General features: G+C 53.5%; 8 protein-coding genes across 8 annotated transcripts; 1 reads left to right on the top strand and 7 right to left on the bottom strand.

The window, feature by feature from the left end:
* Positions 1-261: 261 nt before the first annotated feature.
* CLAFUR5_12082 (uncharacterized protein) lies at positions 262-2,866 on the bottom strand (the record flags this gene model as incomplete). Its single annotated transcript, XM_047911230.1, has 4 exons — positions 262-1,833; positions 1,892-2,092; positions 2,147-2,509; positions 2,567-2,866. 4 exons carry the CDS (start codon positions 2,864-2,866, stop codon positions 262-264), a joined length of 2,436 nt encoding a protein of 811 aa, XP_047767493.1.
* A 1,444-nt stretch (positions 2,867-4,310) lies between these two features.
* Positions 4,311-5,201, top strand: CLAFUR5_12081 (uncharacterized protein; the record flags this gene model as incomplete). Its single annotated transcript, XM_047911229.1, has 1 exon — positions 4,311-5,201. One exon carries the CDS (start codon positions 4,311-4,313, stop codon positions 5,199-5,201), a length of 891 nt encoding a protein of 296 aa, XP_047767490.1.
* Positions 5,202-5,673: 472 nt separating this feature from the next.
* Positions 5,674-6,354, bottom strand: CLAFUR5_12080 (Ubiquitin-like modifier HUB1; the record flags this gene model as incomplete). The annotated part of the gene is made up of 1 exon (XM_047911228.1): positions 5,674-6,354. The coding sequence occupies one exon, from the start codon at positions 6,352-6,354 to the stop codon at positions 5,674-5,676; it is 681 nt and encodes a 226-aa protein (XP_047767491.1).
* A 998-nt stretch (positions 6,355-7,352) lies between these two features.
* On the bottom strand, positions 7,353-8,446 carry CLAFUR5_12079 (uncharacterized protein; the record flags this gene model as incomplete). Its single annotated transcript, XM_047911227.1, has 2 exons — positions 7,353-8,178; positions 8,238-8,446. The coding sequence occupies 2 exons, from the start codon at positions 8,444-8,446 to the stop codon at positions 7,353-7,355; spliced, it is 1,035 nt and encodes a 344-aa protein (XP_047767055.1).
* Positions 8,447-10,445: 1,999 nt separating this feature from the next.
* CLAFUR5_12078 (GTP-binding protein ypt4) lies at positions 10,446-11,450 on the bottom strand (the record flags this gene model as incomplete). Its single annotated transcript, XM_047911226.1, has 1 exon — positions 10,446-11,450. The coding sequence occupies one exon, from the start codon at positions 11,448-11,450 to the stop codon at positions 10,446-10,448; it is 1,005 nt and encodes a 334-aa protein (XP_047767054.1).
* Positions 11,451-14,270: 2,820 nt separating this feature from the next.
* Positions 14,271-16,088, bottom strand: CLAFUR5_12077 (Putative phospholipase A2; the record flags this gene model as incomplete). The annotated part of the gene is made up of 1 exon (XM_047911225.1): positions 14,271-16,088. The coding sequence occupies one exon, from the start codon at positions 16,086-16,088 to the stop codon at positions 14,271-14,273; it is 1,818 nt and encodes a 605-aa protein (XP_047767062.1).
* A 1,230-nt stretch (positions 16,089-17,318) lies between these two features.
* Positions 17,319-20,156, bottom strand: CLAFUR5_12076 (Kinesin heavy chain; the record flags this gene model as incomplete). Its single annotated transcript, XM_047911224.1, has 2 exons — positions 17,319-17,580; positions 17,635-20,156. 2 exons carry the CDS (start codon positions 20,154-20,156, stop codon positions 17,319-17,321), a joined length of 2,784 nt encoding a protein of 927 aa, XP_047767061.1.
* A 610-nt stretch (positions 20,157-20,766) lies between these two features.
* CLAFUR5_12075 (Acetyl-CoA acetyltransferase, mitochondrial) lies at positions 20,767-22,080 on the bottom strand (the record flags this gene model as incomplete). Its single annotated transcript, XM_047911223.1, has 1 exon — positions 20,767-22,080. One exon carries the CDS (start codon positions 22,078-22,080, stop codon positions 20,767-20,769), a length of 1,314 nt encoding a protein of 437 aa, XP_047767060.1.
* Positions 22,081-22,645: the final 565 nt, after the last annotated feature.

Raw genomic sequence — 22,645 nt, 5'->3', positions numbered from 1 at the left:
ACGGTGGGGCGCCTGAGCGACGTCATCTTGCAGATCGTGGTCAATGTCTCAGGAACGCGTCGTTTCTGTTGTCAGACTTCACTCTGAACCGTGAGGCATGAGTAAGTGTATCATGCCATGGATAGTTCGCTACGGTATGTGGCTATACAAACTGCTGATATCAACTTCGTCATCGTTTCCAACCAGGTCGGTGCCCAACAGCTATCCAGCCACGTTCGTCTGGCTTCAATGATACCCAAAACCTTCTGCTTTCCAACACGTTTACTTCTCTCCAAAGAACCGCAACAGCATCCTGCTCTTCGACTTCCGTGGTGGTTTCGAAGGACCATGATCCTTGGCCGCGGAGTCAGACCTGACTTGTAGAGAGGCTGGCGTTCGTGATCGCTCTTGGGCGACACTGTAAATCGACGGCGTTGGCTCTTTGATGCTTCCCGCGTTCTTCGACATCTCCCCTTGATCGGGCGGCGGTACCACTGGCTTGCTTGTTGGCACTATGCCCTCGATACCATCTCGCACACTGTGCGCCCTGCGGAGACTGGACGGCTTGTTCTCTGTGCTCATCAACGGACTGAAGGGTCGTTCCATTGTCAAGGTGAAAGTTCGCAGTCCGTTCTTCTTCCGTTTTGGGTCTTGAAGCTCGAAATCAGCAGGTAGGAAGGCGTCCGGAGCATTGTGGAAGTTCACAATCGGCTGTTTAGAGGTGTAGCTGCAGCGACTGTCTCGCCGCATATTCCTCGCTGGCACGGGTGCAACATCTTCCTTGCGGGAGGAGGCTATGCTTGTATAGCTTGGCGTGCGCTTCGACGACGAGAAGTTGCTAGTGATACTGGCCATACTGAACTTCCGAATAACATGGTTCGCGCCGGCACGAATTGGATCTGATCGGCGAGACATGCCAGGCCATGGCAGCAGATCCTTTGTCCAGACGTCTGCCAATATGGCCTCCAATCGGTGCCTGTCAGCACGCCGTGGTGCTAGAGTCTGTACGTGGCTCGGGGTCTGTACCGACTGCGATCGAGGTATCTGCATGGATGTCTGAGAGTCGTTGTCGTGGAACTCCTTTGCAGACTGCGTATTCTTGATGATGACCTGGTTCAGATCGGTCGTGGGTCCCACAGTCGCTGTACGGTGGACAGACATCCGTCGGACAAAGCTGCCTGGCTTTCCGAATGCCTTGCCTATGCTTCGCATATCCGAGACCATTGGTGAATGGATTGGGAAGACGTTCGCCTGCCGTTGAGCCACGGCTTCCGCATGCGACTCGATATTGTTGGCGATATTCGAGCGCCATGTCTCGGCCTCCTGTGCTGTACATGCAGTCAGGATCACCTCGTACATACGAGCGTTGTGCTCGAAAACGAGCTTCCAAGAGTGAGGAGCAGTGTGGCATTGCAAGCCTTTCTGGTTGTCGGTCTCTTCGATGGTAGCATTTGCCAGAGTGATTCCGAGCAGTGTGTCGTACTTTGGATGTTCGTCATCTGCGATTGCTAAAAGCAGTGTCGACTCGAACAGGATGGTAATGACATAGCAGCCTTTGATCCGATCCTTGCCGCGATACGCTACGTGTAGACAGCCGCATAGGGTCACATGCCCAAGCATTTGCAAGAACGCAGACTTCGAAATCTGACTGGAGAAAGTCAAGCGATCTCCGATCAGCCATGTAGCCTCGACCGACCTGACCTGTGCAGGGCTTCGCCTCGCTTCGTTCATACGGTGGCAGACTCTGTTGAGCTGCGTGATGAAATCTTCCAGAGCAGCATGCGCGATTGGATCGTCGCATACAGGAGTGTAGTTGGCGAGCTGCTCGAAAAGGAGTGCATATCTTGGTAACCGCTGCACGGGCTAACAATAATCAATTGGCATCATACACAATTGGTGTACTGATACTCACCTTGATCAATAGATCTTTCACTGTCGACGCCTTCTTGCGGTTGGCCTCCCGACTTCGGACCGGATTGATATGCGCTGACAGGTTCTCGATGCCCTTGTCGTACTCAGGCCAGCTTGCGATATTGCGCTGTGTCCCATCGATGTCCCGCTGGACCAGATCGTAATTCGACTGGTACTGCTCGTACGATGTAAAACGGTCGACCTAGAAGCGCCAATTCAGCACTTCTTGTTGGAAAAGTTCAGCATTGTCTCCTACGTATGCAGCAAATACTTCAGTGACTGCAGCCACTGTTTTCGGTGTGCATCGCAGCATCGCTTGATCTTCGTCTTCCGATCGGCTGATGTTCAACGAGCGCCGCCCTTGCCTGATGGCCGAGAGCACGGCACGACTTGGAGTGGCTCTTGTCGGTACGATGTCGACACTGTGCCATCGCGCATGGCTTCTCGGCATGTTCTGTATTTTAGCTGTCACCTGATCGTATTCCGAGAAGGGTACGACGCGATGTAGATCTCCAAGAATGTCGTCGTGCAGCCTCAGCATGTCTGTCATGGTGGACTGCACGGATCGTCTCGCGTAGGTGCTGGTGGCATGATGATCGCCCAAAAACGTGAAATATGCCTATCCATAAGTCAGCAGAGGACCAGATGTGGTTCACCAGCATTCACCAGCACTTACGTTGGATAGTGCTTTGATATCTGCATAATATTCCTCTTCCGTCCTGATCAGTTCCTCGACTGTTTGCCTCCTCTTCAAAGATCTCTTCTTGGCCGCTTCATCTACGAATGAGCGAGTGCTGTCCACCGACTGACGTTGGCCACGGTCCGATATAACGCTACTCCGTTGCTGGCCACGGCGCCATACGGTTGCACGGCGAGAGATCGTGGCAATACTTGCGCTCGCGATGGTTGCGGTCGCCGAGCGGACAGCAGTGACAAATCCGAGCGAGGAGCCTTGAGAATCAGACTTGACATGCATGGATCGGGGAGATCTGCGTGGCGACGGCGGTCGACTTGAGAAGTCGTCTAGAGTCCATCTTTCGGCACGGGAAAGTACGGCAGGAATCTGTTGATGTCGTTTTCGTCGTAGCTTGCTGACCCATCTGCGAAACGGAAGAGGCTGGTCAGGTTCGTCGAAGCTCAATGTATCATCATCATCTTCGAGGAGGCGCGAAGATCGAGGCAATTGAAGTGCTGCTTCTTCCTCGGCGCTGCCATATATACTTCTGATCAAGCTTCGAGGACGTTCGGATCGTCCACAAAAGCTGTCAGCAGTCTTGAAGACTCTGAGTTGCGATCTCTCCGAAGTCGCGGCCGAGCTTGCTCGGTGTCTGTCGCCAATGCTGGAGGTCAAGCTCGTTCGTCTGGAGTCCGATCCGGAAGTAGCTGGTCGAGTCTTACCAATTTGCAGATTCGCTGAAGATGTGGCTCGCGGAGGTGATGCAACGCCCCCTGGCTGTCGGCGAATGGAAGGCAGAAGGTAGGATCCCACAGACGACAGTGAGCTGGCGGACAGACTTCGCAGTCGATGGTGCTGGACAGTGTGGCCGGATGCGACGCTTGTGGCCGAGGAGCCAGAGTAGACGGAAGCTCCATTGTCAACAGGCGGCAGTACAGGACCTTCGCAAGAAAAGTTAATAAGATCCATGATCCTCTCGACGCCGCGTCAGGCTCATTGGCGTGGTGCTGGACGAAGCGGTTCAAAGTGTGAGACTGCGACGGCTCGGAAGATCAGTAGAAAAGGATCTCATCGGAGGGAAGTGCTGACATGTTGCGAGGGAGGAAGAAGCTGTCGCCATGACGTTCGGTATCGCTGATCTTGGTGCCATCGCGACTGTAGGGGCGCTCCTGTCAAACCGACGATGGCCCTTGACCTCCATACGTTGCAGCGCTATTTCCATGAAACGGCGACCAAGCAGAACCAATGCAAATGCAACAGCTGTACAAGAGCTGGTTAGTGCGCCATGTGTCGCAGGAGTGGATTCCAGCTTGGAGAAGCAAAGGTCTCGTGGAGCAGCGTGATGTACCAGGGTTTCGATCATCGTTGGAAGCAGATACTAGGTACATGTACATGTAGCCACAAGCGCTGCACAGATGTCAGGCGTCTCTTCTCAACGCTGGTCATGCAGCTATTCGATGGCTACATGTATCAGTGCCATTTCATGAGTCTGCTGACCATTCCTGTCGCAGTGGATGTCTCGACGACTGAGGTTTTGTCCGACATAGGCATCGCGGCAATGCACTCAGACACATGCAATCAATCTTGCTTCTGAGAGGATATGTGAAAGAGAAAGAAGTCTTTTCGCTTCAAGAGTTGACTTTTCGGTGACGTTGACCCGCTCTTCACGACGCGTCCTCCCATCGCGTCCTCTTGACGACCTCGAGCTTCGGTCACACAACCATCACACATACATGTAACAACAATGTCGTCGCCACTGCCAACGAAGCGGCGCAAGCTCAACGATGCCAACAGTAAGCTCCACAAGCCGTTCATTTCGCCCATGAGAACACCCAAAGCGGAACGAGTGCCACTGCAAGAAGACCCTAACAAGGCCAACACCACAACACGTCCATACTTACCCAGTACCCTGGCACACACCATCAAACAGCCCAACACCACTACAGGAAGGCTTGCGAATCCCGCCTCTACGAAGCCTGACATGAACACGCCCGCAAAACCCACACCGGCCAGGAAACAAACACCAACCCTCTGGTCCTCGAAAAAGAAAGATCCCGCAGAAGTAGCCGCCCAACGCGCCATCACCTCCCTCGAACTCCAGATTAAGAAGGTTCAAAACGACCTTGACGCCCTCAAACAAGCCAAACAACTCTCCACCACCTCTACCGACGCCGAACTCGAAGCCCTCTCCGAAAAGTGGCGTCTAACCTCCCAGTCCGTTGCAGAAGAGCTCTTCGGCGAAGTCAAGGAACGCGTCCAGCGGATGGGCGGTGTAGCAGCATGGCGGGAGATGGAGAAGCGCAAGCACGATCGTGCACATGGAATGGGAGACTTTGCGCAGGAGGAACAGCAGGAAGACGACGATGCGGACTGTGAGTTTGACAGTCAGGGCGAGGAGTTGCCAGAGGAGGAGCAGGAGTATAGGAAGAAGATGAAGAGGCAGGCGAAGAAGGAGATGATGGATGCGGCGGACGTCCCTGATGAGGTGGAGGTGGATCCAAATGCGCAGAAGTCGAAAGTGTGGCAGGAGGAGGGGAAGGATGATGATACTTTTACCATGGATATGATGCTGCGCTCGCTCAACATTGAGCTGGGAGTCATAGGGTATGATAAGGAGACGCAGAAGTGGATATGATGAACCTCAACCACATGAGCTGAACAACATGAGCGGAATGAGAAGACGATGGCTATGTGATGGATGACTTGATGATCAATGAAGATACCCTGGAGCGCGATATAGCTTTGATGTACCTGTTTCAACTTTCTGTAGGCTCACAGCCTGCAATCGACACACGATCAGCACTTTGTGCTACGTTCCCGCTGCACTTTCATAGACCACCCATCGCCCAACTGTGGGGTCGGGTGTGGAATCAGACTTTGACCTCCAGTCGGGCTCGGTAGATGAACCAGCAAGCTACCAGTGTCCAGCGCGCACTGCCCAAGGTCTCTGAGCCCCGGGTGGGCGCCTTTGCCTTCTGATGGTATGAGCTATACCTCTAGGCCGTGCCCAAGTAAGCTATGCTCTCTCTGCCCTTGCGCAAGAGCTCCATCCACAGCCCTCCTAAAGATCATGCGAGTCTCCAGCCACAGTATATTCATCTGACCTCTCAATCCCCGGTGTCCAACTCCAAATCCAATTGCACGCCATTACTGACCCCATAGTCCTCGAGACTCAACTGATCCTTGAACGGCCTCTCGCCTTGCCTCTTCAACATAATCTCATGCGGCTGCCGTCCAATATGCGCCGCTACCATCGCCTTGAATGCCTTCACGCTATCACTCGCCAGACACGGAATGGCAGCTTTCGTCCCTAAGCGATCGTTCACGTTCACGACAATCATAGGCTCGTTGGATGTGATCTGTTTGGGTTTCTTGTCCTTCTTATCTTTCTTGGGCTTCGAGGATGTGGAGATGGGGAAGCCTTTCTCGTCAACTTCCTTCTTGTCCGAGGTCTCTTTCTTGTCTTCGTCGCGGGGTTGCCCAGGTCTGTAGCTGTCTGTGGTGCCGCGATCGCGGTCTTCCCTTCGGCGGGGCGAGCGGTCTCTGTAGCGGTCGTCTCTGCGTGAGGCATCGCGGTCGCGAGTACTGTCGCTGTCGCGATAGTTGTCCCGACGCGGGGAGCGGCCTCTGTTGTAGCCTCGTTCTAGTCGTCCACCACTTCGCGCGTTTGAATCTTCATCGCGGGGTTTCTTGTCTTTCCATTTGAAGCCGCCGCTGGACTTTTGTTTCTTCGGGTTTGATTCTCGTGCTGGCGACGCTGAGCGTTCGCGCGCGTCGTCTGAGGGCATGGCGGACGGAAATGTGTATTGTCGTGGTCAAGATATCGATGCATGTGAAATGACTTCATGTGAAGCTCGCACTTTCAGACACACTTCACAGGTCTGAGACCTGAGACGCTTTCCATAAACTGCTATATTCTACTCTTGTCCCTGCGTACTGTTTGCGTTGAGCCTGAGAATGGAACCCAAGCTAGAAAGGTATATGCTCCAGATGTTGTGCGAGTTTGATGTGGTTCAGATGTATGTTGCGTTGACAAGATAACCGTGAAGTGTCTCGCCTCACCAAAAGCTTCTCCAGTTCGAAGGGTGGACGTCGAGAGCAACGGGCTCATCCACTGGCGCCGAAGCTGCCGCAGCCAATCAGCACTCATCCTGCCTGAGGCAGCACAATCACCAGACGAGACACGACGAGCGCAGAGCTGATTGAGCAAGCATCAGTTGACTGATTGACAACTCACGTCAAGCATTCAATGAGAGGCATTCAGGATCTCTGTCCATAGATCACGAATATTCAGCGCCGATCATTCCTACACTTCATTCATGCTATGATGCGGAGCAATCTCGAGTCATCCTCTCGAAATCACATTATCGAATATCAAGTCTCCATCACACGTGTTCATACTCCGCGGCGCGTGGCATGGGGCATGGGCTTTCAAAACTTTCGGTCCACGTCCCGAACTCTGCTCTCCCTCGGCCCGATAGTGATCACTCCACGATCAGGCGGTGACAAGCTCATCCGCATTGCCAGGGTTCCTAATCTGTCCTCCTTGTGCCTTGAATCCAGACCTGATGACTTTGCAACAAACGTCTTGCTTGCAGCTCGCGACAAGGTTCTTCCTGAGAATCAGGTGCGCTTCTCCGCAGACGCGAAGCCTGTCTTGGCCAGTAGTCTCGCGGATGACTCTGGTGGGTCATTCGAACAGCGCACAGTCGTGGCGCTCATCTTCATCTCCGTCTTTCCGCCGTGGTAAGATTCGTAATTGATTCGTAAGTCGTATTCATGCCTTTCAATCAGGTGTGATCTCGTTCACGAAGACCGTGGGCGCAGCCTTGAGTACAGCGTCTAGGCTTTGCGTTGACGCTGGGAGCAAGCCGGAGTCGACAGCTGGCTGGAGCTGCTGCCAGCACGTTTTGAGCATTTCCTCCATCCACTGCTCTTCCTCAATTTGCACTTTCATCTGACGTTTAGCCATCTTACTGCGCTTGATCTTGATACCGGGAGTTCCACCGCAGGGCCCCATGACTGGACTTGCCGGTAAGGAAGCTTCCGGGCTCGACGGATCCGGCGTTGACGCTTCTGAGAGGAGTGCGTCCAGCTCTAGGCACTGGTGGATGAGCTCTTCAATTCCGTCTCGGGTGGCTGCGGCCTTTGGCTGCATAAGCTCAAAGAAGTCCTCGCCGTACAGTGCATCTGCCTCAATCGCCCTTTCCAGTGCGTCCAGAAAGAACATGAAGCTCGGTAGCGTAGGTCCCTCGATCGTGAATGGGTAGTGGACATCGCTCAGTAGGCAGGCGGCGTAAAGCAGTCTGATAGAAAACTCAGAGTCCAGAGAGTGATCGATTACGCAAGCAGGACATCCTCGTGTGTAGCACCAGTCTCGCTCCTTCTCCGAGGAGAGGAAGCATTGCAGCCAGACAAAGGCACTCCGCGATTGACCAGTGAAGGCGTACTCTAGGTCCTCCAACTTCGTCGCATGAGTGGCAGCCGCTGCAACGCCACACGCCTTGTCGAAAAGTTCTACCACAGGCACAAGAAGCGCATGCAGGACATCGCGCACAATCAACCATCGCTCCAGGTTCTCCACATGAGCTGGAGTGTGGGTGTCGCACAGTCTAGAGAAAGAACTAGTTAGTGAAGGAAACTGATGTTGTGGGTAAAGAAATGGACCTACTCGTATGTGTAATGCTCGGTAAGGTGCTGTCTCAAGATCGTGAATCCGTCTGACTGGTTGAGCGTGTCGACATCGTGGACTTCGAGTAAGAATGGAGAAGGGTTCTGAACCGTGCTTGGGAGAGTCGCGGTAGGCATCTCGTCGGTGATACACTTTTCTCCAGAGATCAATGTCGGTGGTGTTACGGTGAAGCCCACAGTGCGCGACATCCCTCCAGTCTCAGTCGTCGCCGTGGGGAAACGTTTGTTTTTGTCTGCTCTCAACTCATCGGTCCTTCTAGCAAGATCGTAACAGCAATCGAATGATGACAGTCAGAGTCGGCGGTATCGCTGGTGATATTGTGGGTAGGATGTTGCAGTCTCCGCCAAGGTCGGTCTCACTACGACCAGAAAAAAGCGAAGGGCAAGCACGTTTAGCAGCGAGCAGCGGCCAGGTGCGAGATAAAAGCGAGCGCTACGCCAGAAGTCACAAGCAATAGCAGAGCTCTACTTACCCACTTCGGTCGAGAGCGGCACTAAGGTGGAGTATCAACCCACCGTCGACGCAGGAACGCCTTCGAAGAAAGCATCGCTGGCACGTACGCCGTGGCTGACTGGGATTGCGTGGCTGCAGCTGTACAGCGGTAGCATGTGAAAGGTGATCAGATCAGCTGGGAGAGCGTGGAGAGCACCGCAACACACACGTCGGCTTGGAGATGCTGCGGGCGAGGCGCTTTTTCGGAGCAATGTTCTTAGCGTTTTCTGGAAGAAGAACTAAAGCGGTAGCCCGGCGATGCATATGCAGAGTCTGTTCGATTGCGGTCTGGCCAATGAATGCCTGTACACATCGCAGTCGTCGCGCCCATGAAGAGGCAAGGACGCGGCGCTGTTTTTCGTGTCGTTTTCTCTGTGCAAATTCAAGTGAAGACGAGGTTTGCACTTTGCAGTCAGCATGCACACCCTGCACATCATTCACAGCCGAGCGGAGCGGCGTCTGACTGGACATGTGCCGACATGGCCACTTCGCCTCACTGTCGTTTGGATTCGCAAGCCTCGTACCAAAGTGTTCACGTGGTCGAGCCTATTGCCAGAACCGTAACGGAGGCATCCGGATCTTGCTGCTTTCACCGACACGACCGATAAGTCGAACTTCAACTGCCTACCGCTTGTGGCACACACTGTAGGTCGGAGACGTGGAAGAGGTGCTCCCGGACAAATTGCAACATTCCAACGCAATGCCGGGTCCACGGGCCGTCTGAATCACTCACTTGGATAAGGTCAGCGACAAGTCAGCGCTACCAGGTTCTGGCTCAAAAAGGCGGAGATGCGATCGCGAAGGGAGGGATGTAACAGTATCCGCAGACTGGTGGACGACCTCATGACCATCCACGCTGCACCCTCCGCGCCTTCTGCTTGTTTGATGCAGCACGGCATTCCCCAGACGATGGTTGTATGTGACACCGGCGAGCCGATCACACAAATGCACATGCAGACATGCTGCGCTGCATATCGCCGGCGGCAGTCTACCGGAACTCTCTGTACCGAGCTGCATCAACTCACATCTAGACCCTCCGACCGAACGACATCGATTTCAACACATACCTAGGTATCGATCCTCCACAAACGCTCTCCAGCTTTACCCCAGTGCTAAGCACCAAGCCCACCGAGAACTCCCGCTTTCAAGATTCGATATACAGCTCCTGCGGTCCACTAGAGAAAGCGGTGCATCCGCTACTGCTAATCCGCTGGCCGCTTCTTCCGTCCTTGATTGGGGGTCACTGCTAGACGTTCCGCCTTCCGCAGACTTCACATTGTGCCTCATGATCCGTGGTCCATGCGTTGGCTGCTGATCTGGCATTGTGGCAGCGTAGTATCGTTCTCGTGAGGTGAGACTATAGGCACATTTTGGTCATCTGAGCTCAGTCTCGGTCATCCGTATTGCTGCTGAGACTGAGAAGCATGTCATGTCATGCTGAGGTACGATTATGATTATACTATGTCCTGTGCTTGCAACCGTCTGTCTCATGCTATACGCACAGATGCGCCGTCTATGCAAGCGAGTGATATTGGGTAGCTCTGCAATGAGCTCAAAATCAAACCGCTGTACACCTCCATGCTCAGAACAGATGCCCTTTTGCTCCAGAACGCCTCGCTATCGATTGCTGTCGAATCACATCTGAGGGAGGCTATTTCATGCCCAATTCCAACACAATCACATGGCCGGTAACAATCAGCAGCACCCTCCTCTACCACCACTCGAGCTCCGAGGTCGACCGATCTTAAACACATCTCCCCAGCCCGCACCTCTTCGTCTCCGCCTGACGCTGCCACCATAGCCGTCCGATGTCAAGCCACCAGACTTGATGCTTGACCCACCGTCATCATATCTACAGTAGTCCGCATCGCCATATTGTATGCCACTCATAGGATCGTCCGGGTCGATCTCCCCAAGCTCAATCTTGGTCAATATCGTGCTCGCAAGCTTGTTAAAAACCTCGTCCACTCCCTCTCCCGTCAACGCAGAAACCTCCATAGTCGCTGGTATATGATTCTGGCTCGCCCAGTTCGCAGCCGTCGTCGCATTGATCGCCCGTCCATCTCGATTGACAGTAGCTCTCTGCTGACTCCCCAACCCTATCCCAATCGTACTCGTCCTATTCAAGCTCCCACTAAGACTGCTGTCGTCGTCCAGTAGACTCCCCACAGGCTGGCTGCCAACCTGCTCCTCTTCCGCCAACGCAGCTGTCGTCGGGTCCATTAGGTCTTTCTTATTCCCCGCCAACACGACCGTCAAATCCCTACTCCCCAAACTCCTTGCATCCCCCAAAAACGTCCCCAGTCCCCGGAAAGTCTCCCCATTGCAAAGGTCATAAACCAGCACCGCGCCCGCGGCACCTCTGTAATAAGACCTCGACACACTCCTAAACCTCTCCGTCCCCGCCGTATCCCAAAGCTGCAACTTCACTCTCTTGCGTCGTCCTCCTTCCGGTCCAACTTTGACGATTTTCGACGCAAACTCCACGCCTATTGTCTGCGAACTCAGGACGCGCCAGTCGTTCTTCACGAAGCGGTGGAGAATACAGGATTTGCCGCAGCCGGAGGGACCTAGGAGGATGATCTTCGCGAGGTAGTCGTACATGCTGCCCATTTCTTGGGGTGCTGGCAAGTCTCGGTCATTATCGCGGGCGCTGGTGGTGAGGGAGGAGGTGGTGGAGGTTGCGCGTTTGCGGGGCATTATATCGTCGTGAGGATGTGCTGTTTGACCGGGGTGTCTGTCGTTGTGATTGTGGGGAGTGTTGGAGTTGTTAGGGTGGCATGGTCGTGGTATCTGAGATGATTCTTATCGCTGGTGGCTGAGCTTGGAGCTCGTGATACGGGCAAGCATCACGAAGCAACGCGATTGGAGGCACGTCATCTTGGCGCGTGGGAGACAACAGGCGATCACATGCAAGAACGTGGGACATTAGAGTTTCAATAGCATGAGAAACGTGATGTTTGAGCACCACCATAACAAGGCAAGTCGGTGTTAACTCCTTTCCATAAGAATATAGATAGATAGATATTTCATTAAGCTGTTATAGTGCCCTCTGGCCTATACAGCTATACTGTCTTGTTTTCGTATATATAGAGGGGAAACCGTATTAGTGAAAATCCCTCCTCCTTCCCGCCTGTCTTTTCCCCCTCGTTCTCGTCTTAGATTTCCCTTGTTAAGGGTACGCTAGTGTTATAGGCCTGCCCTGATGACTACCCTATCTACAACCCCTCTAGCTTCCGCCTCTTGTCTATCCACTCCTCCGTCTCGCTAGCTAGGCTAAACTGCTAGAGGTATCCCTACTATAGTATCTACCGAGAGATTCGGCGAATGTTACCTTTGTCCCTAATAATTAACTTGTAGTCTCTCCTCTCCGCTTAGTGCCTCCAATTTCCCCTACTACTCGCCTACTACGGGCATCGTAGTGGTATATATTCTAGGTTTTACGATAGGTAGCCATACTAGTAGGCTAGGCTTTAGATGTCTAGTACGCGTCTCCTGAACAGGTAGGCCCTTAATCTAATGTGTTCGGACCTAATTTGGATCGCTATACTTGCTTCGGCCCTTATTAGGTCCCTATATAGCTAGTAATTATGTCTCTAGAAGGCTCGGAGTGCTATCGGGCCTATTGTCTTAGGGGGTTTCCTTTTCTAGTCCTACTCCTATAGGTAGCTCGCTATCTGTTCCGCTAGGCTTTAGGTCTTAGCCTTGCTCCCGCCGGCCTAGCGAGCCCTACGCTCCTCCTCTTTTCGTGCTAGCTATTCGGTGCTTGTCTATACGGCCGCAAAGGTAGTAAGGTCATCCTCTTTTTAACTTGTCCTATGTCCGGCCCCTCTCCGGTAGCGGCTTTCTATCTTGTTCTTTGCCTCCTCGATCGTGGTTTGTACTAGGTAATCTATCGTCTTTACCGCGTATTGAATTCTTATTCCCCGGATATATTGGCCGATTAGTAGTGTTCCCGTCTCTATTTCTACCGTACTTATTGACGTTGTCTTATATACCCCTAGTATTCTACGTAGGTTGCCTGCCTATGTCCTATTTAGGGGTTGCTCTATCCGTTTCGGGATCGGCTTGCCTGCGCCTCCTATACCCTAAATCTATGCCCCGTATAATATAGCTAGTTTGACGATCGCCTTGTACATTACGCTTGCCTTATCGAATGTTGCTCCCTATATAGACGCCGTAAGCCTCTTTATCGAGGCTTCGTTAGCTTACGCTCGACTCTAGGCTTTCTTAATCTGTGCGTTCTAGCTTAGCTTCGGGTCGAGCTAGATCCCTAGTACTCGTAGCTCCGCTAATGGCTTGGTCTCGTAGCCTTAGATTCTTACCGCCGCCTTTATATTATAGTGCGTTCTCGCTTTACTAAAGTGTATAAGCTAGTACTTTTTAGGGGCGAACCGGGCACTATGCTTCTTTGCCTACTCCCCGCATTTCTTATACCTGTCTTTAAGGAGGCGACAGTTCTCCTCTGTCGAGTCTGACTAGGCTAGAATGTTTATATCGTCTACGAATCCCGATGCTGAGGTTTGCGGAGAGGTAAGTAGGGGGATTAGATCAGACATAAAGATTAGAAACAGAATAGGGGAGAGAGTAGATCCCTAAGGTATTCTAGCCTCTACCTTTACCGGGTCGGACGTGTACCTCCCTAGGACTAGGTATGTCGTCCGTTCCTAGAGAAAGGAGTAGACGAACTTCGTTACCTACTAGGGGATACCTTTCTGTTATAGGATATATATTAGCCTTTGGTATAAGACGTTGTCGAAGGCTCCTACGATGTCGAGGGATAGTAAGGACGCCGCTCGGTTCCTGCCGTAGTGCTAGAGGGTCTGAATTTGCTCCGTAATTAGCTCTATTACTGTTAGTGTCGATCGCTGGCTTCTTCCCCCTATCTATGTTACTAGGAGTACGTAGTTGTCCTCGGCTAGCTGCGTAAGTCTCTAGGCTACTATCTTCTCTAGGACCTTCCCTATCGTGTTTAGAAGTGCGATTGGCCTGTACGATTTGAGCTGAGTATAGTCCTCCTTCTGTGGCTTACGCAGCACTACTGTTATAGACTCTCTATACGGCTTCGGGTGATACCCTAGCCGTAGGCACGCGGTAAATAGGTTTGCAAAGCTCGGCGCGATCTCTTCTCTACACTCTTTTAGCAGTAGGTTTGGTATCCTGTCTGGGCCTGGGGCTTTTCGTCCTTTCAGCTTCCTTATAACTCCTGTTACTGTGTTAGAGCTAACCGCCCAATCCATGTCCAGGGGTTCCGGGTATGTGTTCGGGTCGATGTCCGTAAGGTCTGCCTCTACTTGCGTCGAAAAGAAATGGTCGGCTAATGCTTTTGCCTTGCCCCGGGGCGTAGTCTGGGCAATCCCTTCGCTCCATAAGAATATAGGTACACCCAGTCCGTGCCATGCTGTATCTCCCTGTACCCTCTAAAACCTCAATCGCTATGCTGGGTATCAATTGGCATTAAAGCCTTTTCCGCCGACTCCTGTCCCCTCGGAAAACTCCATCGCTGTAACAAATCTAAATCTATAACGGTTCTAGTTGTAGGTCCTTCTCCATTCCTTTTATCGATGGAGACTTTTGTGCTAGCTTAGCCTCTGTCATTTGACCCATCGTCATGCCGTCTCGGGGTGATGTGATGTTTCTTCCAGTGGCTGATATGACAGACAACTTCCTAGTAAGAGTTGCTGCCGCCTGAGCGTTGCTGGGTTCTTCGTCGTCCACTGGGACACGGATCCAGCGTCTTATTTCTGCTTCTTTGTCGAGGATCTCATCGTCCGATTCTCCCGCAACCTCGATTCCCGAGTCTCTCAGTACTTGCACCATCGCGCGATTGTTCAATGCCATGACACGTTCTGGCTCCTCAGCTTTTGCAATCCGCTTTGCTATCCATGGAAACAGAAGGCCAAAGTCCGACTGGTTGAAGTGCTGGCTCTTCTGCACATACCACATTTGCGTGCCGTCCCGTCTTTGCTGCGTGTTGCTGTCTTGTAGACTCAGCTTGGTGCTGGTGGCACGGTCTTTGTGAGATGAAGCTACGTTCGAGGGTGTGGTGAGGCCACTCGCTTTGCTGCGCTTTCGAGATAGTGGTGGCAGTGGTGACCGTGATCGCTGAGACACATATCCAGAATCTCTTGAAGGGGATTCATCGCGAAGACGTGCCCAGTCAGGTAGTATTTTGCCTGGCGCTCTCGACAAGCGTGGTGCCGTCGAGGGTCTCCTAGACAGTGAGGGTGGCGCGACAATGTGTTTATTGATGTTTGTGTTGTCTTGCCAGTTGAAAAAGGCTTCGGACAGGATCGAGACGACGTTCGATCCATTCGGCCCGCCAATTGCATATGAAGGGAGTGGCTTGTCCCAGAGGTATGCCTGATCTGGTGACTTCAGTGGCAGTCCCCACATGTCTAGCAGAAGCATCGGCGAGTCTGGCGTGATTTGCGAAGCCACAGCTGCGTCTGCGTTTGGCTTTATGAGAGCATTGCCCGCATGCGTTGGGTGGTAGTAAATGCTCTTGACCAGCTGCACTTGCGTGGCAGCGCCGAAAGAGTGTCCTGCCCACGTCACTTTACCCTCGCGATGAATATCCAGCATTCCGTCGAATTGCCAAAGCACCTCGACCCGCTCTTTTCGCTTTGTGCTTGAGTTTATGTCAAGATTCTCCAGTCTTTGGCCAGCGTCAATCTTTACCAGCGCCTCATACGCCATACTGATCTCCCACAGCCGTATTCGCAGCTGCTTATCTCTTGCTTCGTACACTTCCGGGCTTGGCTCGTGGCTGATCTTAGTCGGATTCACGATGTGTGCTTCAGTGCTGGCCGTCTCCCGGACGTATTGTATTGGGCTGCTTCCATCTCTGTGGTCCAGTGCTATCACAATCATGCCATTACTGGCCAAATCTCCGCACACGTAGCTGTACGCATTCCTGCTGCCTGCAAGGCCATGGCTGAACATTGTCACCGGCCATCGTCCATGACTGGTCGGCGGGTCCAGGAGCTTCGCGTTGCGGTGCGCCGGCAGGTTAATGTAATACAGCTGCTGCGGCATCCAAGATATGAGGTTGGCGATTCTCGGAGACTTGACTCCAATAAAGTTCGCGAACGCGCGTATCGTCGCTCGCTGTGGCTGCGGGATCCATCGGACTGGCCGGCCTGTAGCGCCAGGTCCTGGTTTCACGCAAGGGTAGAATATGCGAAACGCGATGGTAGGCGCTGCTCCTTCCGGTGCCTCTGAGGGCGCATGGAGGTCTGCGGCAGGTATCTCGACGTCGACAGTGCCCACATCGTAGGGTCCATTGTACTGCGGGAAGGAAACAATCGGGTTCCAGCCCGAGAGTAGCGAAGACATTGAGATCAAGAGAAAGAGTGGCGGCGCGACTGCGAGGGCGGCAAGGTCTTCAAGTTTGTGTCGGCCTTTGTGCTTGAGCTTGCTCAGGAGAAGGATAGACTATTGGCCGTCTGAACGGCGCAGCGCCGAGTTCTCGCGTCGTCGTGAAGGCGCCAGGGTGGGTCGAGGTCGTTGAGGTCGTAGGTGGTCGCGAATGTTGAGTGTAGGAAGGAAACATAGGGAAAGAAACAATGCAAGAGGCGAGGGAGGCGGATGTCCGGGAGTTGTTCAATTCGAGAAAATGCCCGCGTGCCTCAGTCACGTCAGACACGTGAAAGCTGCAGTGTGCTATGCCGGTTTCGGCAGCGCGATGCAGCGGCTCGGTCGATGGGTTCCACAGCAGAATGCGCCCTGGAGATCTGGCGTGTGTGGAGGTGGCCTTTGCTGTGCAGCTGAAGTGAATGTTGACGTCGACGGGAGACGGCGTTCAGGAGGGACACTGTCGTCGTTGTTTGCTGACAGCGTGGGAGGCTTGTGGCCATGACTCAAGTTGTTACCCTCTCACCAACGACAGGCCGATGTCTGCCCGGTTTGCAAGGAAGTCTCGCTGCTAAGAGAGGCCCAGCTCTTCTCCTCGTTCTTTCGGTTTCACGAGATGCGACGTGCCACGAAGATCTCGCAGAGCTCTGCAGTTGGTGTTGTGTTATGCGCTGGCTACTCGTAATCGCAACACTCTCCAAAACAACAGCGCACTCTTTGCTACTACAGTATTTGCGCGTCGCGACAATGCTGGTCAATAGGCTGGCCGCGGCTGCCACGAAGGATCGGTCTCATCTTCCATCGGAGAGGGAGTCGTCCGTGGCCGTTCAAGCATTTGAAGGCTGGAAAGACGTGGGCATCGCTGTCAGTGCTTTGTCTGACACATACTTGGAACAAACACGACACAACATCAGCATCGAGCATTTCATTCCTCGAATCTACACGCTCGAAAGCCCAGGCGTAGCCCATAGCCCAACGCCGGGCACTCCGTAAAGCTGCGCAGTGCAGCCGTCATCTCAAATATTGGGTATCGTGTGCGCCGCAAACACAGACAGCAGTCAAAAGTCGCAATTGCAATGCCTTCCCATTCCTCGTTCCATATCCCAGCCGTTGCCCGACCCGCGCCGTTTATGCCATGCGAGAGTAGATTCTACCTATAGACATGATTTCCTTTCACCCTGCACTAACCAATCGCTTCATGGCCTGACCGCTCTACGTTCGCTGGTTGAAGAACCAGCTGCTCCGCTTGTTGCCGCTGCTCTCCTGCGATGCTGAGCTCTGAAGGCCAGCAAAGGTGGGTACGGCAGGGCCGTCACCACCACCGCCTCCGCCGCGAAGAGGCTTGGCTATCCGACCAAAGGGGTTGTTGGCGAAGGGACCGTTTGCGGGTGCCGGTGCGGCTCCGAGACCGCGAGTTGAGCCTGTCTTCGCGGCTTCGAGACGTTCCTTGACGGCCATGAGCTGGCTTTCGAACCTGCGATGTGATGTTAGCATGGTCACGTCCAGAGGTTGCAAACGTTCAACGTACTTGTGGTTAGCCAGCATGAGCTTCTCTTGGCTTTCTTGCACCAGGCCCTCGAGACCACGGATACGCTCGCCGCGGGCAACAAGCTTGCGCTCTGCGATGGCCACCTCTTTCTTGAGCTGAGCGTTTTGCTCCACAAGCTGTCTCTGCACCATCGTCAGCTGCTCCAGGTTGCGCTCGAGGAATGCAAGCTTCTTTTGCTGTTGCTTCGAGTTGCTGCTACGCAAGATGGAGTTGTACTGCTCGCGTGTGCTGTCGAGGCTGATTTCAAGCTCCACCACTCGCTCGCAGCGGTTTTGCAAGTCGCGCATGAGAGACTTCTTAATCGTGTCGAAGTCTGCAAGCTGCTTGCTTACTGTGGCACCGTTGCTGCCGTTGAGGGTCTGCTTTCGGAGTGCTTCCAGCTCGTGACGCATGCGAGCATTCTCCTCTTGCTGCCTCGAAAGAGTCTCTTGCACTTCGGCAGAATCCGCACCACCATTCTGCTGCGATTGGAGGGACTCGAAGAGGTTACGCTTGACTTCTTCCACATCAGCTTCAGACAGATTCTTCTCAAGCAGTTCTTGGTAGTCGCGCTGCGCCTGCGCAAGCTTCTGCTCCAGTATAGCACCATGTGCGCCCTCCACATGGCTACTGCCAGCGTTGATGTCATGTTGTCTGACCATACTCTGAGTGTCCAGCAGTCGCTCCTTGAGAGCATGAAGGTCGTCTGCAGGAACGGTCTCGCCGCTGTCGGCAATCTCGAGCAGACTCTGCACTTGTTGCACCATTTCACGGACCTGAATCTCGCTCTGCGACATCATGCCATCTCCAAGATCGAAACCAGCCATCATTTGTGCCATACGCTCCTTCTTGAGCCTCTCCTTTTCGTCCAGGATCGCCGTCGATTCCTTGGCGGACATCTTTGCATCCAGCAATTGATGCTTGATGTCATCGAGCTCCTGTGTAAGCTCTGCATTCGCCTCCTTGAGTGAGTCCATGGTGATAGATGCTTCCTTTGTTTCGAACTCGATCTTCTCCACTTGCATGCGTAAAGACTCAGTCTCTCCCTGCAGCTTCTCATTTGCACGCGATGTCGACGAGTGTGTCTCGCGCATATCCTTGAGCTCATTACGTGCAGCTTGAAGAGCTTGCTCGGCCGCCTCAAGACTCCTCTCCTTCTCAGCAAGCTGGTCCTGAAGCTCATTCTCACGCTTCAGGAATTCCTCCTTCTCGTCCTTCTCGAGAGGTATACTGGGAGTGCTCGCCCTGTCAAGGTCGAGGCGGCTCTCAGGTCTGGGTGTACCAGGTGTGTCGGACATGCTCTTGACTCTGCTGGTGGGGGTCTCTGATCGAGGAGGTGCCGATGGTTTGGACAGGTCACTCATTCTTGGCGTCCATTTGTCCTTGGGTACAGCCTCTCCCTTGCGCCAGTTGAGTACCTCCCCTTCAAGCGACTGGACATACGATTCGAAGTTCGTGACTTGTGATTGTGCCTTCTTGAGCATAGCCTTGAGTTGCGCAGGCGACAGTTCCTCGTTGACCTTGGCCTTCTGTTTGATCGTCTTTGCACGCTCACCAAAGCGCAGTGTCGAGATTGTTTCATCTGTGTTGTAGGATGCAGGAGAGCAATTAATGATGAGGGTGGTCCTCGAATTACCGCCGAGGGACTCTTGCAGGATACGCGTGAGCTTGCTGTCTCTGTAGGGTACGTGGGTGCTCTTGCCATCGGAGAGAGCATTGATGACCATTCCCAGTGCTGATAGCGACTTATTGATCTTCTTCGCTTCCTCAAGTGTCTGTCCGCTCGCACCTGTTTTGCCCACCTTCTCTGACCCCGCCAAATCGACGAGGAACAGTCGTCCGGATCGCGCAGAACCAGTCTCGACATTCTTCTGGGTCACCTCAATCACAAAGATGGAGTGTGATCGAGACGACTCCTGGTTCATGTTTGTAGATGCAACAGCTCTTGCTTGGCCTCCTCTTTCAAGCACATGGTACACTTCTTCCACGGATCCCACGTAGAACTCTCCCAAGCCCTTGACATAGACTCCGCGCTGCTTGTCCTCGTGGACGGGCAAATTGTCATTCTGCGGCACCAGCAAATCTCTGATCTTCTCCATGTAGATCTCCATGTAGCTGACCTTGACCGTGAACTCGATGCTTCCATCGCTGGTCATGATCCTCGAGAAGATCTGCTCCACGATTCGAGGAATGATGCCCTTGAGACTGTCGTCGGCGATATCTGCTCCCATCATGGTGAACGTCTTTCCCGATCCCGTCTGGCCATACGCAAACACAGTCCCGTTGTAGCCTGCGAGCACATCATCAACCGTGCTACGGATGGAATAGTCGAAGACATTTTGCTGGGGCGTGTTGGTCGGAAATATGCGGTCGAAGGTGAAGGCGCCGCTGCCCTCTCGCGACTCGATAGTACAGGAGTCATCGCTGTTGAAGTTGACAATCTGCTCGCTGCCGGCTGCGACCTCGATCTTGTTTTGGGGCCTGAAGCGAGCGACGACTTTGATCGTGTTGGCGGTCGACATTATCGCGGTGGTATGGGCGCCTGAGGCGCGATCGAGGCGAGATCAACGTGTCACTGCGGAAGAGGTCCGGTCGCGTGCGTCTGCGATGGTGAAGAGGAGAAGCCGAAGTGGAAGGCTGTTTGGAAGCGGAGCGTATTGACGGATGGAAACACCCGATGCCGCCAGGAGGTGTCGTTCTTCAATACAGCGTCCAGCGAGACCTGCTCCAGCGCCAGCGACAGGCTGATGCACACAGCGCGAACAGAATTGCGCAGTGTTGTGGAGGTGGAGGAGAAGTGTGACGCCGGCAAAGCGAAAGTCGGCACTCAAGAGTGAAGGGGCATGAACTGGCGCGTGAGAGATTGTCAACAGCGCGCGCCGCCGATCGAGGGGCTCGCCCGAGCACTACGACCCAAACATTTTCATTCACTGCCCCATGGTCGCTGATAGTTTCGCCTTGCAGAGGGAAATGATACTACATAAAACGCTGTGGCCTCCTGTCATTTCACAGGCGACTGAAATCAACATGTAAACCACCTGTGGTGCAGCCATCCTACATGCACGAAGGACCCTGACAACGGAAGACTCTCGAGAAGTGTTGTCACGTCGATATGGTACAAACATGGCTGTTCTATAGTTCGTCCGCATCCACAAGCTGCACCACCATGCCACTCGCCGCGCCTCCTCCGTTGCAAATCGCAGCGCAACCATATTCACCCTTCTTCAACTGATGAAGCAGCGTCACCAAGATCCTCGCGCCAGAGCTTCCAAGGGCGTGTCCGAGGGAGATAGCGCCACCACGTGGGTTGACGTTATCTATGCCTAGTCCGAGAATCTTCGCGTTGGCCTTGATGACCGCTGCGAAAGCCTCGTTGAACTCCCATACCTTCACTTGGTCGGCAGTGATGCCGGCTCGTTCGAGGACGATCGGAACGACCTTCGCTGGCGCAACTGGGAAGTCAATTGGATCCACTGCTGCGTCGGCATATGCGACAATCTTCGCGAGGATCCTCTTGCCACCACCATATTGCTTGGCCAGCTCCTTGTTCGTGATGACGAGTGCGCTGGCGCCGTCGTTCATGCTCGAGCTATTTGCTGCTGTAACAGTGCCACCCTGCTTCTGGAATGCTGGCTTGAGTGTTGGGACCTTGTCCAGCTTCATTCTGCCATATCCTTCGTCCTCTGCCACTACTGTCTCGCCCTTCCTGGTCTTGACAGTCACTGGCACAATCTCCTCTGCAAAGTCGCCGCGTTTCCAAGCTTCTTGTGCACGCTTGAAGCTCAATATCGCGAACTCGTCCTGCTCTTCTCTGCTGATGTCGTGCTTCTTGGCTGTGTTCTCCGCGCAATTGCCCATGTGTATTTGATTGTAGACATCCCAAAGACCATCCTTCATCAAGCCGTCTTCCATGGTCATGTTGCCGAACGCAGGCAATTGAGGCCCTCGCGGTGTGTAGTACGGCACTCTGCTCATGTTCTCCATGCCTCCAGCGATCAACGCCTCTTCCTGTCCAAGCTCTACCTGTTGCGCCGCGATTGCCACAGCTTTCATGCCAGACGCGCAGACCTTGTTGATCGTTGTGGCTTCCACTGAAGGCGAGAGTCCGGCGAAGATTGCAGCTTGTCGCGCAGGTGCTTGACCAACGGAGGCCTGCATAACATTGCCCATGTAGACATGCGTGAACTTCTCTGCTGGGACATCGGATCGTTTGATGGCCTCCTTGATGGCTGTTGCACCCAGCTCAGGCGCCGGGACTGTACTGAAAGACCCATTGAAGATCGCGCAAGGTGTCCGGACAGCAGAGACTATGTATGCATCCTGTATCTCTTTCGGCCGTCGCGATGAGGACGAGAATTGCCTTTGGACAGCTTGGAGGCGTTGTGAGGGTGACATGGCTGTTCTTGAGCTGGACAGGAAGGTGCGGCGGAGAGCAGACGAGGCCATGTTGGTGGAGGAGAGGAAATGACCTACCGAGTTCTACAAGTGAAAGAAGTACTGTGAAGTTTAAGTTGTCTGCTGCAGATGTTCGTGGTGAGGCGTTAAGCCGACGAGGAAGCTCTTTCCGTGACATGTGCCGAGGACAAAGCCCGTGCGCATACAAGGATCTTCTTTCGGTCCTTCTTCACATGACATGCCACCCGCACTCACTGCATCACGCGCCATCTCCTTGGAGTATGCCCTAATCATAACAAGGACACGCGCTCTGGTGCAGAGTAGCCTACCGATTCCGCGCCGCGCCACACCTTTGCGAGCACTGTATCGAGGCATGCCAGAGGCTTCCGTCAGTCCTACTTCAAAGGTGCAGACACAGCAGAGCCTTTGTTGCGTCGACTATTGTTCTTTACTATCTTTGTTGGCCTCGCGTCATTGTTCACTACCCGCATGTATAGAAGGCTGTCTCGCCTCTCCGCCGACATTAACAGATCGTTGCTGCGTAGACAACTTCTGGGAAGTTCACTGACAACAGTTCTAGATCAATCATCAGCTTACTCTCATTCCTTCGGCATCG

Source organism: Fulvia fulva, chromosome 10 (assembly GCF_020509005.1).
Source record: "Fulvia fulva chromosome 10, complete sequence".
Taxonomy (NCBI): Eukaryota; Fungi; Ascomycota; class Dothideomycetes; order Mycosphaerellales; family Mycosphaerellaceae; genus Fulvia; species Fulvia fulva.
This window is presented reverse-complemented; position numbering and strand designations above follow the sequence as displayed.